The 16,772-nt window shown below is 39.1% G+C and overlaps 1 protein-coding gene and 1 long non-coding RNA gene across 2 annotated transcripts in view; one reads left to right on the top strand and one right to left on the bottom strand.

Moving 5' to 3' along the window:
* SNX27 (sorting nexin 27) overlaps positions 1-10,227 on the bottom strand; it is a 70,191-nt gene extending 59,964 nt beyond the window's left edge. Inside the window, exon 1 of the mRNA XM_031967538.1 lies at positions 9,914-10,227. Coding sequence (XP_031823398.1) covers positions 9,914-10,212 — 299 coding nt within the window. The 5' untranslated portion in view covers positions 10,213-10,227. The remainder of the gene's footprint in view (positions 1-9,913) is intronic.
* LOC116423433 lies at positions 9,043-10,963 on the top strand. Its single transcript, XR_004234047.1, has 2 exons — positions 9,043-9,130; positions 10,619-10,963. It is a non-coding gene; the product is annotated as an uncharacterized LOC116423433 (long non-coding RNA).
* Positions 10,964-16,772: the final 5,809 nt, after the last annotated feature.

Below are 16,772 nucleotides of genomic sequence, written 5' to 3'. Positions count from 1 at the left end.
CTGGGTTACTTACTGTCTTGAGAAAGGGATGGTGGGGAGGAGAAAGAAAAAAAATTTGCAACCCAAAATGATATAAAAATGAATGTTGAAAGCTATCTTCACATATAATTGGAAAAATAAAATGTTATCGAGTAAAAAAAAAAAAAAAAAAAAACCCTTTAGAATCTGGCTCCATTCTACTATGTCTCTCTTTCTCTGTCTCTCATATATACAGAGACAGACAGACACACACACACACACACACACAAGTTCACCGGCTCATGATCATTTTCAGACATTCATAACCTAGTGGCCCCTCTACTTTTCTAGGATCCTTAGACCTTACATTCCTCCATATACTCTGATTTCAAATGACACTGGCTTCCTTATGTTCCTTGAACAAAACACCCTCACCCTTCAACTTGAAAAATTTTCATTGGCTGATCCTCCTATTACCTGTAACACTCTACTCACAACTATCTCCTGGCTTTCCTATATTCCTTCAAGACCTGGCTAAAATTCCATCTTCTACAGGAAGTCTTTGTCTTAAATTCATGTACCTTACCATTATGATTTCCAACTTAATCTGTAAATATCTTGCTTGTACAGAGTTGTGTGCATGTTGTCTCCATCATTAGATTGTGAGCTCCATGAGTGCAAGGACTGTTATGTCTTTCTCTATGTCCCCTGTGCTTAGTACAATGCCTGGCACATAGCTGATACTTATTAAGAGTTTACTGACTAACCAACTTCTCAGGCTTATTCCACAGTCTATGATCTACTCGATCTTTCCCTAACTCAGCACTCAATCTCTTGCTTCAGTCCCTTATACACAGTGTTTCTGGTACCTAGAACGTACTCAAGATTCAGACTATATGGCATTTCCTATGCAAAACCTTTGGTAACATTAATAGTGATTGCTCCTTCCTCAAAAAATCATCATATATATTGTTTACATTTCTTTGACAGACAGAGAATATTTTTGATTCTGTCTTTATATCCTCAAAAGGCCTTGGGTACTTTAGAAGATACTTAATATATGCTTACTGGCCTGAGCTTGGATAATTTTGTCAATAAAATTAACAACAAACAATAAGAAAAATGCAAATTTAAAAAACCATGAGGAATTACTGCACACCCATCAAACTGGCAAGATGGTAAAAGGAAAAATTCAGTGTTGGTAAAGCTGTGGAAAAACTGGCATACTAATTCACTGGCTGCTCCAGCTGTCCCTTGGTACAGTTATGATGGAAAATAAACTAAAAAACACGCAAAAAAAAGTCACAGAATTATTTACTATCTTTGACCCAAAGCTTTGACTAAGCTTATATCAGAAAGAATTGATTGAAAGCAAGAAAAGACTTATTTGTACAAATATAATGCTAGGAGCACTGAGCTAAATGTTGAAAATAAATAGTATGCCCAACGACTAGAGAATAGTTAAGTTGTAGTCAATGAATATATATAATATTTTGTGCCATAAGGAACTCAATAAATAGGAAGAATTTGAGGCAGCTCCATGGCTAAGGAGATAGAGCAGATGGAGTCTGCAGCACCTGAGTTCAAATCTGACTTTAGCCACTTAACACTTACTAGCTGTGGCCCTGGATGAGTCACTTAACCTCAATTGCCCCCCCCCCCCCAAAAAAAAATTTAATAATATAAATAAATAGGAAAAATTCAAAGAAATTTGGAAAGATTTGTATAAAGTAATAGATAACTCTGAAAAAAGCAGAATCCATAGGCCAACTCACACAATAATCACAACTTATAAATAAAGACAATTTCAGATGGATGTTGTGGCACAGTGAATGAGATGGACTTGGAGTCAGGAAGACCAGAGTTTGACTCCTACTCAGACAGGAGCTGTGAGACTCTTCTTCACTTGTAAAATAGGGATAATAGCACTTACCTCCCAAGGCTATTGTGAAGATTATGGAAGAGGATATGTGTAAAGCACTTTGTAAACCTTAAGGAGCCTAAATGTGAATTATTTTTATTAACATTTTTTTAAAAGCTGTGGACACTGATATTAAAGTTAAATTACACATCCTTCCTCTCTTAATGAACAGTCAAGTACTCAAGAGTTAAGACTTCATGTAATATTGATTGCAATCACTCTTCTAGGCTCTCTTGTTTCCAGGATTCTACATTGAGAGAGACTGACCTGTGTATCTATCAGGGTTTATGTGATGCACTGAAACACATTCTAGCAATGAAGAACAGAAAGACTGGGTTATAGATGATATGGCAGAAGGGCCAAAGACAGATGTTTTTAAAGTGTAGAGTGAACTTGGTAGATGTGTAGAGAGGTAGGAATGAATTAGTGGAGAAAGAAACTGAAGAAACATGGGAGTGGGGCAGGGAAAGAGAAAAGCAAGGAGAATAAAGGATGGAGTAAAGAAAAAGAGGAAGGAAAGCAGAGGAGAGAGAGGGGTGAGGGAGAAAGAGAAGGTGGAAGAGAGAGACAGAGGAGGAGGATGATAAAAAGAACAAAAGAGGAAGAAGAGAAGAAAAAAGAGGAGGAAGAGGGAAGGAGGGAGACAGAGAGAGATAGAGACAGACAGACAGAGATAGAGAGAAGGAGAGAGAGGGAGGGAGAAGAAAGAGAGAATGTTTACCACAACAACATCCTGGAGAAAATGGAAAGAATGGAAGCAAGGGACAAATTCAGTATGTAGTAGGGATGATTCTATGAGAAAGGGAGGGGAAAAAAAAAGAGAAGAGAAGATAATGATATTAGGAAGCTTAAGGGAACAGAGATGGGAAGATGAGGAACCACACACCTCAAATAGCTTATCTGCAGGAGAAGCTGGGAGCCAAATGTTTTCAAAACTTCCATTCTCAAAATCAGACAGTGAACAAAATGTTTTTATTTAATAAATCTCTCTGCTTAAATATATCAAACAACAGAACTCAATGCAGAATACATAGCACCTTCCAAAAATACCAACACTATTTTTTTTCAAAGTCCATCTAGTTAAGCTGCTGCCCATTTCTGTAAGGTGACTTTTTGGCAGGCAGCCTTCCTTGCAACCAGCTGAGAGAACAAACTGCATAAGCAAACGCCACCATGCTCCTGCAGATCACCCTGTACTTTTCCAAAGTGGAATAAGCTCATAACTTATATCTCAAGTTCATGATGGATTCAGCCCTCTTTTTGAAAACTTACTATAAAGTCTGACAATCATGGCTGAAGAGTGTCAGATAGCTTAAAGGACAAATCACTCCAAAGGAGACTTCTCTAACAATGAAAGTTCATAGGTGAAAATAAAACAGCCATACTCTTGCAGAATTCCTTATTTCTTGCTCAGGTCCTTAAATATTCTGCTGATTAAGTCTATTTCCTCAACTAATATAAGAATATTATTTAGTTGGCAGGGGCCAAAAGAATTAGTAATTACCAATGAATCCCAGGTGTACATATATTACCTAATACTTGACTCATTTCACACTAGAACACTTAACCTTCTTAGTGTCCTGAATGACATTTCCAGCAAAGAAAATTAACTTGCTTGTCATCATTAATCCTTGTATTTGTTTGAAATGTTTTTCTTTGACTTTCATTTTGAAATTAAACATGGGAGAGGAAAGTGACCCTTGGTATTTAAATAGATTGTTTTTGGTCTTTAATTCCTTTAACTCCCACCAATATACAACATGCTAAAAGGAAAAAGATTAAAGGTAACACTTGTGAGTTAAAGAAATAGATCCACAGGGCAATGAGCAGAAAAGTGACAGAGCCAGGAGAGATGCCAGACCCTACATCTACAGATTAAAGATGAAACTGACAGCTTATTTCTATTCCTAAGGAATTCAAAAATCAAATTACAATAATTTGGGGCTTGAAACATATTGGAAGATTCCAGTTGCTCTCTATTAGCTGCCCTCTTACATCAAAGAGTTAGAATGTGAAATTTTTCCTCCACCTAAAAAAAAAAAAAAAAAAGCCAAAAAATAAAACCTGACACAATACAAGAAATAGATACTGAAACTCTTAAATCTGGTTCAGTCTTTGAGAAAGCTCAGACTCCTTATGCCACAATTTTCCCTTCTGGCAAAAAAAGAGACCAATCTCTTAACCAGATATCATAGATTTTATGCACACAGAACCATGCTCTGCCATTCACATACAAAATAAGATACCACTGATTCCTTTACACAAATTTCTACTAAGTGTCCCATGGAAAACAGGTGCTGAAGAAGATACAAAGTTTATATTAAGACATATTTCCTGTCCTTATGAGGCTTACAGTCAAGTGGAGGAATAAGACAAATCCAGATGAGTAAAATACACATTATTACCCAACTGCATTAGAGTTACAAAATCATGTGTTATGTAAAGGTCCAAGGGGGAAGGTCATCACCGGATGCAACTGAGAGAAGGGTTTTATGGAAGAATGGCATCTGAATTGGGACTTAAAAGGACCGATAGTAATCCAATAGGCAGATCATGGCGAGGAGAGAGGAAATAAGTGGGGGAAGGAAGAAAGACATTCCAGGCACAGGGAATAACATGAAAAAAACCCCAAAAGCAAGGCATTACAGGTTATATTCTGGGTACAAAATAATCCAGTTTGAGATAAATAACAAGTACAAAGAAGAGAATTAGAAGGCTGGAAAAGGGGATGGCAAACCACACCATTAAAGGAGCCATGATGAGCCAGCTGTCCACATCCTGACCAAGAGGTACTGGGCTCAAAGGGAGGCATATTTTTAAAATATGGCCACAGTGGGAGAGAGTTTTGCTTGACTAAGCTTATCTATTACAAGAGTTTTGTTTTTCATTATTCTCCCTCAATGGGGAGGGAGGAAAAATAAAATTTTTGTTTACTGAAATCATCTAAAAACAATAAGGGCAGGATGGCACCAAATGGTGAAGTGCCCTGAATGCCAAAGAGCCTAAACTTTACCTAGTATTCCATAGAGAATCCCTAAAGATCTGAAGCCAAAGACATTGGAGAGATTTGAAATGTTCTATCACACTAGTGAAATCTAAATGGCTTGGGTCACTAAGTAGATAGGAAAACAAGAGAAAACAATACAAGAAAACCCCAAGGTTTCAAACATGAAACTACATGAGTAATAAAATTCAAGTCAGAAATTAGGAAAACAATTAGGTATAGGGAAAAATGGTACAAGCTTAGATTAGGAATTGAGCTTGAGATGCTAGAGGACATCTGGGTGCAAATATCCTATAAAACAGAGGTATGTGTCTGAAACTAGATGTAAGTTCCAGACAGAAAACAGGTGTGAGAGTTAACTGCTATGAAAGAGTAGTTATAAGTCATGGGAGTGAATTAGAATGCTAAGGGAGATAATATGGTGAGAAAACAGGACCACTGGCTAGATCCCAAGGGAATGCTCACACTCTGGAGTTGGTAGAGCATCTCCCTTGAGCTATTCTTCTGGTTGTAAAGATATAGGAATATATATATCTAAGGTATTTCATCTGTTTGCTTCACAGTATTCATTTTTAGGAAATTTAGCCAAGATTAGGGGTAAAGTGAATCTAATTGACTCAGATCAAAACCTTAGATTCATTAAAACTTAAGTTCTAACCAAATGAGCTTTAACAGGCACAGGCAGAACCAGTACAGTTAAATAGGGATGATGTACACAGGTTTTAAGCATCACAATGAATTCACTGTGTCAATTAAGTCACTTTGCTTCTTTGTCAGATCATAGGATTTCCCAATGAGACTCATTTCATTAGTAATTTGTTGCCTTAGGGGACATATTAACAAGTCCACATCAGAAACAAAGTGTAGACATCATCTGAATGCAAGGTATCCCAAGCCAATATGAGTGGAAAGAGCTGGTCCCAGCAACCTTCCTAATCCATACAAAGAGGCAAATATGCAGGTACTCACAAAGGCCTCCCTCCTTGTCTTCGTACTGCTATGGGAACTATTTCTGAAAGGAAGTACTATTTCTGGATTTATTTTTATTGTTTTCCACGATCTCTACAAAACTAAGTTATTTCCTGGGTTTATAATTATGATGGATATAGTTGCTTCACTAGCAGTCAATTGAGTAAAGATAACAAGGACACAAATTACTTATTTAAGTCATCTGTCTCACAACTTAGAAAATAATTAAGAGGATGAAGTCAAATACAAAGCTATTAAATGATCTGACACTATCTGAGTGCTCACCAAATTTCTCCTCCCACCTGAGTTTACAAAGACACAGCTGAACTGCAAAGAGGTCAAAATGACAAGTCGTTGGAAAGAACAGGAGGAGAATCAAATATACCTACTAAATTCTATGCCACAATTTTTTCTAGAAAAATCAAGGAACTCTGTTCAGAGTAAAATAAATAAGTTGATAGTGCAGCATCTTAGATCAAGGAAGTAATTGATATGAGTGGAGCTACAAAAGTAAAGTTAATCTTGATATTACAGTCACTCTACTTTACTATTCTATGTAATATTTCACTGCTTTTCCACACAGATTAGGACATAAAAAGATTAACAATTAAATCAATTTTCTAAGTACAGCTTTGGTTCCTTCTGGCATATCCCACAGTAAACATAACAATAAAGATTTAATAAAGAATTCTAGTAATAAAATACACAAATATTTCACTGTCAAAACTAACTGAGAGCGAATCATGCCACATTAGAGAAAGCAGTTCTTTTAAGAGGTTTTAACCAATTAAAGTTAAGGTTTTATTCTTAAACTTAACTTGTAATGGCCACTACTCCAGACATTCTTATGGAGTGAAGCCAAAAAATTTTATGACCAGGTAATTCTCTTTAAAAAGTTGTAAAAAATTAACTGACTTTCAGCAGGCATTTCCTAATGCTTAATTTCATGGGCAAAAGATCTGAGATAAAAGGTATATTTTCTCCACCATAAACACTATGATGACTGGCAATTGCCCATCAATGGGATTCCAATCAAGTAATCCAAAATGACAAAGCATTAGCATGACCTTCACTTACTCTATTAACAGACTTAACTGACTGAAGGCTGCAAATTCTATTTCCAACAAAACATATACCCAAGAGACTAAGACAAGCACACCAAGTAACAAAGATAAGCTCTCAAAAATATGGAGGGAAAATACAAATTCCATATCCAAACCACAAATTCCATATCCAAAGCCTTCCTCAGGGCAACAAGAAATCAGTCATGAGCCTTCAGAAATAAATTAATCCAAAGAAAATTAACCTGCAGTCAACAATTCTTTCCCGACTAAGTGCAGACATATTTATTTTGGTTCTATTTTTTGGACAAACTCTTCACTCTTTAGCCTGAGGGTACATTTAGATCAAAGAAAGTTACACTCAATGTATGTTACATTGGGAAAGATTACTAGGTGGAAACTAAACAGGAAGGCTTTGAGTATGCAGTAAGATTGAGAGCCCAGAAATCCTATGCCCACTGCAAAACTAAGCCTTATGATAAAACAAATTCCTAAATCCGATACTGTTTTGTAGAGGACGAAGTGAACAATGCTAAACTCAACCCAAACACGATGCCATATCCCCAGTGTAAAAAATGCCTTTGTGAATAGATGTTTTTAAAAAGTAAACAATTTCACTTATATACAAACTCCCATACCTTTTAGTCCTAAATTATAAGTTCCTCTGCCTACTCATAACACTATAAACTGTCCAAACAACTGTATAAAATGGAAAAACACAACTAATTCTTTTGAAGGAAAAAACAAAATACAAATGACATTTAAAAAAAAAACTATGTGGAAACTTACAGGATCAAGATCACAGGCAATTTAAGCCACAGCTATACAATGATTACCTTTACCTATCCCTGACACCTATCTGAAAAATAGAGAAGCTCTCTTAAAACATTTTACAGGGAAGAACTGGAATATTTCTGAGAATAAGCATACACATTTCTATAGGAAAATAAGCACGGTCACCAACCATGATCAAAACTAGGAAATGAAATCCTTGCTGTGCCCTTCTTCCTCTAGCAACCAAACATTCCCCTTAAGTTAAATCTACCCATACCCACCAAAATGTTCATAGCTACACTTTCTGTGGTAGCAAAAAAGTGGAAACAAGGTGGACTCCCATGAACTAGTAAGAAAAGAGCTGAACCAATTAACGGCTCGGGAATGTAATGGAATATTATTGTACCATGAGGAAATTATGAGCATGAAGAATTCTAAGAAGTTTGGGAAGATTTATATGAACTGATATTGAGTCTAAAGGAAGCAGAATCAGAAAAACAATATACATGATTAATATAATGTAACTGAAAAGAACAAAGACAAAAAAAGCCATAACTGAATTTAAGTGATTATGATGATTAAGCCCAGACCCAAAGGAGAGATGAGAAAATTACCTCTTTGCCTTTCTGAAAATTGGGACTGTGGATGTGAAAAAGTATATAGATGGTCAAACTCAGTTGAAGTGCTAGTTAATCTTGCTTATTTTCCCTTTGTAAAAAATCTGTGTTTAGAAGGAATTACTAGGGAATATTCAGAAATGAAGGAGATATAAAAACAAAAATATTAATTTTTTCAAAAAGTATTAGGGTCTACTTAATTGACTTTTTTTTTTTATTATTCATACTCAGCATGACCAAACAAGATACAACAAAGGACAAGATTTGAATTTGGAACAGCAGAAGGAAGTTGTACAGATGAGTTTTCAAGGTTTCCCAATTAGTTCAGTTCTGTGATGCAATTGCCACTTTTTTCCATTATATGGTGCCCAGGGAAGCTTTGTGGACTTTGAAAATCAAAAATAAATGCAAATAAACCTAACATGAACTTCCACAGGGAAAGGAAACTGACTCCCAAGAGCTGCTAACGGGAGAGGATAAGAGGCATTTTCTGTAATCTGGAAAGAACAGAATTCTAGGCTCAGGTAATGGAAAAAGAAGGATCACCAGTGCAATACAGGTCTTAGTGCCCGGATCTCCTTGAGATTAATATCCTGGCACACCAGGCTGAGAAACAGCAGAACTCTTTGAAAGTGGAGAAAAAAAGAAGAAAACATTCACCTGGCCAAGGAGCCTTGTCACTGAGATAGGAAGGATGAGGAACGCCAAGGGGAAAGTGCCACAGGAGGAGGCCAATGCTGAAGAAGAAGGGGCCGCTTCATTCCCCAGACACACCTTCAGGATACTGCCGCCTCTTAAACCCTGGCCTACCCAACGGTTCTACTAGGTGAGGGCCTGAAGGGAGGGAGGGACTGCTGGGGTGGAAAGGGAATTTGGGGAAAACACGGAGCCCAGACGGAATATTCTGCTAAGGAGGAGGACGCAAGTCAGTCAGAGAAAGAGGTGCGAGAGGAAAGCGGTGGGAATACAGGCAGTACAGAAATAGCGGAGTGAAGGACACGGTGGGGGGGGGGCCTCCCGCACGGACACACGCGCGCCCACACACACACACACACTTTTTAAACCTTCAAGTGCAAATCCCGGACTGACGATGCCACAGCCCCCCAGACGGCCGGAGGGGCGGGGGAGGGCCGGGGCCACGATGGGCAGAAAGGCAGAGGCGTAAAACTTACAAGACGGGGGGTGAGGGGAACCAAGAACAGGATGTAGGGCAAGGGAATGGAAAATGCCACCAGGCGCGAGAGGGACTCGAGGCTGCCCGAAGCGGGGCCGCATCCGAGACAAAAGGAAGCCCAGGGACGGCGGCGGGGCACAAGGGCACGGGAGGGGATGCCCAGGCAGAGAAGGGCTTCGAGGAGAAGGGAGAGGGCGGCCCGGAGCACACGCGGCGGGCGCGACAGACGAGCGGCTGTCACGGCACCGGCGCCGGCAGGAGCCGAGGGGCGCGGGCGGAGAGCGAGGGGGCGCGGGCTCCCGCCGGGCCGGCCCCGGGGCAGAGGGATGGGCCCCGCCGGGGCTCCGGGGGTGTCTCCGGCCGCCGCGGGGAGCGCCGCAGCGCCCGAGCCCCGGGGGGCGGGGGCGGGGGATGGGCCGGGGCCCCGATACTCACACCTCCAGAATGCGGTCCCCCTTGCGCACCCCGGCTCGGTCGGCGGCCCCCCCGGGCAGCACGGCGCTCACATGCTGCAGCGGCGCGTACAGCTCCCCGTTGATGCTCCGCAGCTGCCCGCCCTCGCTCACTTGGCCCCGCACGTTGAAGCCATAGCCGGACTCGGACTTGACAATGCGCACCACCCGCGGGCCGCCCCCGCCGCCGTTCCCGGCGCCCAGGAGCCCGGACCCGCCGCCGCCGCCGCCGTTCCGCTGAGGGGCTGAAGGGTGAATCCCTTCCCCGTCCTCGTCCGCCATCTTGCGAGCGAGCGAGCGAGCGAGCGAGCCGTACCCCCGCCCCCTCCCCAGAGCGGTCCTCCCCCTCCTTTACACGCTCCCTCCCCTCGGGAGGCCGAGCCAGCGAGCGCGCGCGCGCGCCCAGCGGCGTTGTCCGAGAGGAACAAGGGGAGGAGGGTTGTTAGGCGGCGCGAGGCCTCTCGGGAAATGTAGTTTATGCCGGAGTGTTCCTTGCGGGGGAGACGGGGGACAGGAGGCGAGGCCGGGCGGTGATGTCACCTTCAGGAGCGGAGCCTGTCGGGAGTTGTAGTTGATTTCCCTTTCCCGCCTTTTCGACTGGCTTCGGGAGCTCTTCTAATTCAGGGAGGTCTGCGAGGATGGTTCTTTTGGCAGCAGTTGGTAGTTGTCCGTTTTCTTCGTCTTTTAGGCAGCTATTACGGGGAGTCTCAACGTCTGGTCTTACATAGTCACGAAAAGGGGAAGACCTCTACAAATGAGTAAAAAAAAGAAAAATACAAAAAATTGGGCGGTCGAGGAAATTAAGCTAGACTAGATCCTACTTAAAAGTAAAGACTTGAGGTCTCTGGACTTCCACATGGTTCTTACCTACAAATATGGGGGAGAAGTTGACTCCTAGTTCAACGTGGTCATGATGAAGAGGAAAAATTGTCTACAAATGAGTAAAAAAAAGTCACAGGAAATTGCATCCTCCAGGATATTAAGGAGACTAGATGCTCTAGATGTGCCATAATGATCCTACGTGAGCAACAAATGAAGTCTAAATGTTCACATCTCTTCATCCTACTCTTAATTCCCTTAGGACTTCCAGTTTCAGTTTATGCTATGATCATAGCAACCATCACCTTGGGTTTTTTAGGACACTCAATTTCAAGAACAACAATTGCATTTTAAAGATTTGTGCAAAAAGTGATCTTGTTTACCAGACCATCTGTCCCAATTTTTGGCATGGAAAATAGGGTTACCCTCAAATTATAACATTCTCTTTATTTTTAATTTTTTAAAACATTTTTATTTAAACTTTTGAGTTTCAAATTCTCTCTTCCCTCCCGCCTCCATGAGGCAGTAAGCAATAAGATACAAGTTATGTGATTAAGTAAAACATTTCCATATTAGTCATTTTGTACAAGAAGGCTCAAATTAAAATAAAAATGAAAGTGGAACATAGCATGCTTCAGTTTGTATTCAATCAACATCAGTTCTTTCTCTGGAGACAGCATGCTTCATCATTAGTCCTTTGGAATTTTCTTGGATCATTGTGTTGCTGAGAACAGCTGTCATTCACAGTTCATGGAACAACATTGCTGTTACTATGTACAATGTTCTTTTGGTTCTGTTCTTTTCACTATGTATCAATTCATCTAAGTTTTTCCAGGTTATTCCAAAATCATTCTGCTTTTTTTTTTTTTTTTTTTTTTTTTTTTTACTGCACAATATTTCATTACAATCATATACCACAGCTTGTCTAACCATTTCCCAATTGATAGGCATCGCTATGGTTTCCAGTTTTTAGCCACCAAAAAAAAATGAGTTGCTATAAATAGTAAATACAAAAAATAGAGGCAGGAGCCTGTATTCTAAGCTGCTTCCTTTTTCTCTCTTTAACTAAGCAATCAGCAGACATTCACAGAATGTGGGCTACTACTGTGCTAAAGTCCAGGGACCACCCATAGTTAGGGGTGTGAACTGCAGCAACCATTCTAGCAAAGAGATTGAGAAGGTGTGATCAAAGAAATAAGAGGAGAGCCAATGCTATAAAAAAAGGAGAAGAGAAAATGCAGACATGGGTGACAGTTTCAAAGATTGCAGAAAGATCCAGGACTATGAGAATTGAGAGGAGGACATTAGATTTGTCGATTAAGAAACCATCAGTGTCTTTGGAGAGCAATTTCAGTTGAATGATGAGTTCAGAAGCCACATTGCAGTGGCTTTAGAAGAAAGGAAAGAAAGCACAGGTCTGACCATGTCACCCCCTACTACTCAAGAAACTTCAATGGCTCCCTATCACCAGCAGGATACAAAACCCTCGGATTGGCACTTAAAACTTTTTATAACCTAACTCTCTTTTATTTTTTCAGTTTTCTTTTACTTTACTCCCAACTATGTATTCTTTCATCCACTGATACTGACCTCCTGGATGTTCCCCTAACAAGACACTCCATGGTTAATTTGTTTTTTTGTCTGTTTGCTCCCCACCACCTTTTGCGTTTTTTCCCATACTGCATATATGAAAATTGAACTTTCAGTTAGCTGAATAAGATCAGTTCTTCAGAGAGTAGAAAGCCACAGAAGTCTAGATGATTAGATGAAGTGAATATTAATGTATAAGAAAATGTTTCCTACCCTACATGGATAGCTATCCCTTGGAAGAGATCTCACACAGAGAGACCTTTGTCGGGTGTGTGATACAGTGTGGGAGCAATACATCTCAGGTGCTCGAGGACAAAAATACCAAAACCCCACTCCTTAAGGCCTGTTTATTTGATTATTGCCTTTTAATTCTCTCTCACTACATTTAAAAGCAGTATAATAGGTCTGAATAGGAATTAAACAAAAATGTAAAATCTGTCACTAATTATCCAAGTTGGCACCCTATTTTATAAGAACAACAGAGGAAACCTCTTTCCACATAAGCTTTTTCTCCTTTCTCAATCTCAAACTTTGATCTTATGGGCTTAGACAAGCATCAATATTACTATATCTATTAATAGTAAAATATAATTTGAATACATAAATTAATCTTTCAGAAATGTTTCAGCTGTGAGAGAGGTCATAGCTAGAGTAGCTTTTTTTTTTTTTTACTAATGGCTGTAACCTCTGACCTTCAAAACACTGGAATCTCAGTTCAACAATTAAATTCCCTGAAGACAGCAGTTAAAATCTCTCAAGAGATTCTTGGGACAGCTTCTCCACGGATAAGAAGTAAACTCAGTTATCTCAAAAATGTCTCTTCAAACCCCCTCAAAGATGACAGTTAACTCCTTGAGTCCTCCCTTAGAGACACAAGCTCTCTTGGCAGTTAACTGTAGTCTTTCAGAATCTTTTACCATGCCGTTAACTTGACAGTAACATTGAATGTGTACAATAAATAACAAAATTGATTTTTGACTCAACAATTTCATGACTAGACTTTATCCTAAAAATTTAATAGGAGGCTAGAGACCAGACCCATTATTATATTGACACAGCAAGTTCCCTTTCGAAGAAGCTCTATTAATGAAGACTTATTAATAAAAAGAGACATATCTAGGTCATGCAACAGTTAACAAAAAAAGATTAATTTATCCATAGCAGGAGAAGGATATGGAACAAGGACAAAAATGGAAGATGCCTCAAGATGATTTAGCTAAGGGAAATACCTTCACTAGAGTTGCTTATCATCATCCACCAGCCAAGCATTCAAGAATTTCTTGTAGGTTCTTTATACTCAGACTAAGAAGCAATGTTAATAGCCTGAACCTTTCGTACACTGAGCCAATCAATATATATATTTTTGCTAAGGCAATTGAGGTTAAATGACTTGCTCAGGGTAACACGGCTAAGAAGTGTTAAGTATCTGAGGTCAAATTTGAACTCGGGTCCTCCTGAGTTCCGGGCTGGTGTTCTATCCACTATACCACCTAGCTGCCCCAATCAATACTTTTTAAAGGAAAAATTTGCCTAACCTGCATGAAGGAGGAGGTTAAGAAGATGGGCAGATCATGTAATAGTAACAAAGGATGACAAAATAACAAAGAAGGTGAAAAAAATCTAGAGGTAAATACCCAACATGTTAGGTGATTCTTTTAGAGAGGCTTTATAGAAGGACATGGATAAGAAGGTATGGATGCTTTGTTATATGCACTATTAAAGAGAGTATCCATATTGCCAAAATCACAGATTCATAGCCATATATTTATGTAATATAATGTAGTGTTATTAAAATTACAACAAAGCACACTAGGAAATACAGAAATAAAACAGAAAAAGTGAAAGGCAAAATTATTAGAATCAGAACTATACACACACTAACTAAAACTATATTTGAGGAAAAAATAAAAATGAAGATAGTAAAACTTTAGCTGGACTTGAAAAGAAATACAAAGCAAACATTTGTGCTTATTTTCTGTTAACTCATTTGGTTTTCTTTTATTAAGTACTGAAGATCTTAGATAAGAGTTAATCCTCATTCTATTTCATTTCCTTGATTTTTTTTGTCTTTGTCAATGGCTATCAACTTTATAATAAAAAATCATTTGTGTATTTGTTTTGTCTCCATACTACACTGTAAGCTTTATAAGGGACTCTTTTCTCATTTAAACTTCCCATTACTGATAGTGCCTAACACAAACATAGTATAGGTGCTTAATAAATGTATCTGGAATTTAAATAAAGATATATAAGGAATAAATACAAATGTATAAGAACAAGAGCTATTTGCCTAAAGATATATGGTGAGAGGAAATTAACAAGAATTTCCAATATTCCATCAACCTGTCCAAAATGTTTTTTTGTTTTTAAACACAACAATCACTTCTTAAGATCCACAAGAAGATATTTATATATGCCTAAACAGATATTCTTTCTCAAATATTCCCTTTATCTTCATTCTTTTTCTCAATAATCTTCACTTATTTCCCATCACATTAACTGTAGAAATGTGAAGGAAGAGAGAGATTAAAAAAAAAAAAAAAAAAGCTTTTCCACCCACTAAAGACTATTGTACCTTTTTAGCAGGAAAAACAACATATAAAAAAAATTAAATTCAGAAATAAATCCCTTTCTTCTCTAAACTCTTTCTGCTTAGCTTTCAAAGACTTATATATAATCTGATTTCATCATATACCTACATATACTGATTAGGCTAAGTCCTCTCATTGCAGTATAGCACAATGGAAAGAGCACCGGATTTAACCATGTGCTGGATTTAAGAAACCTGAATTTAAGACCCAGTTCTAGAACTGACTGTATAATTTTTGATAAGCTACTTTACCACCTAAGGACTCAATTGGTTCATCATGAAAGTTTTTTCATCAATAAATTAGCAGTGTTATTTACAACCCTACACCACAGGGTTGATATGAATAGTATCTTGTTAACATTAAAGCACTATATAAATGTAGGCCACCATCTTTACTCCTGTAGGGAGTAGGGACTGGACCTATTATTTCATTGATATAAAAAACTCCTAAGTGAAGAAAATTTATCAATACAAGTTAGCACCTTCTTTGTAATTTGTAGCCTTATGCTGCTGACTAGAATACAGAGAGGATTAAATAATTTATGCAAGGTCACCTGTTGATCCCAAGTATATCATATACTAATTGCCTGAGACAAGCACTTACATAGATTGTGTGCATTGTATGCTGGTCACACATGCATCATATCACATAAAAATCGGTGTTAGTGACATGTTCATTGCTTGTCGATCACATGTGTCACATGAATGACAAGTGAGTATCATCTGATCCTGATCCTCTGTGTTGTGTACATTACAAGTACCTTTGTGCGTATCATATGTTGATCACATATCACAAGTCATAGGTACACATATCACGTGCATTTCACCTCTTGGTCATGTGTGTGTCAACTGTTGATCACTTGTACATAGCAATGTCTAGCTCAGTCTATCCTCTCTTTCTGGAAATAGGAGAGTCTAAAGTTGAAAGAGAACTGGCAGTTCCCTTGATAGAGAAAAATGCTGCAAAAAGCCAGAAATTTTAGTAACCCAATCATTGCCATTGTCACATATATCCAAACCAGTGAGTTCACAGGAGGACAAGAGGTCCTTTCCCACTTAACACACAAGCAGAAAAGCCACACAGGGAATTAACTGTCTTAGAGAAGGGTGGTTCCTCCACAAAAATTATCTGCAATGCACTCATCTTGTGATTTGAAACCTCAGTCTTGTAGTCCACTTTAGAATTAAAAAGCACTTGGCTTTGTTATCTGGCTCAGTGCACAGCGCTGGCTCACAAATGCACTTGGTCCAATCTGTAATGCAATCTACTTTGAGATGTGCACTACCATCCTGTTTCTGGAACCACTTAACACAGTGCCCTGGCTCCAAATCCCCAACAAAAGCCCAAACATCAAGTACTCCTTTTTCTCCCAACTCTGGGTCTGGAGTGGGTCCATTCTAGACTCTCTACTATTCTCAGTTAAAACTTTTCTGAAAATTAATCTGAGTTCCCTGCTTCCCCCTCCTTCTGCCTTCCTGTTTCCTGAGTGATCTAAAAAGGACTATCCATAATGTTCAGGTGGGTCCAGGACCCAGTCAACAGCTTCAGCCCCACTCCATGGTGGTGACAATACCCATGTTAGTGGGTTTTTTGGATGGCTCAGTGATAATGTACAGCAAGGGCCACAGCGGGGCCCAAGTCATTTGAACCAGTTATGCAGTGACCACAATAATGCAGGGGACTTCAGAAAGATGGTGAAAGAAGTATCTATTCATGATTTCAGAGTTTCTTGGTAAAGAAGTAATAAAAAAAAGAAGTGCAGAAAGAGAGGTGAAATTTTTTAAAAGGCCAAGGGATCGATTTGTTTTGCTTGATTCTACATATTTGTTACAAGAGTAGATT

Source organism: Sarcophilus harrisii, chromosome 4 (genome assembly GCF_902635505.1).
Source record: "Sarcophilus harrisii chromosome 4, mSarHar1.11, whole genome shotgun sequence".
Taxonomy (NCBI): domain Eukaryota; kingdom Metazoa; phylum Chordata; class Mammalia; order Dasyuromorphia; family Dasyuridae; genus Sarcophilus; species Sarcophilus harrisii.
The sequence above is the reverse complement of the archived record's forward strand: the minus strand, read 5'-3'. Positions and strand labels throughout refer to the sequence as shown.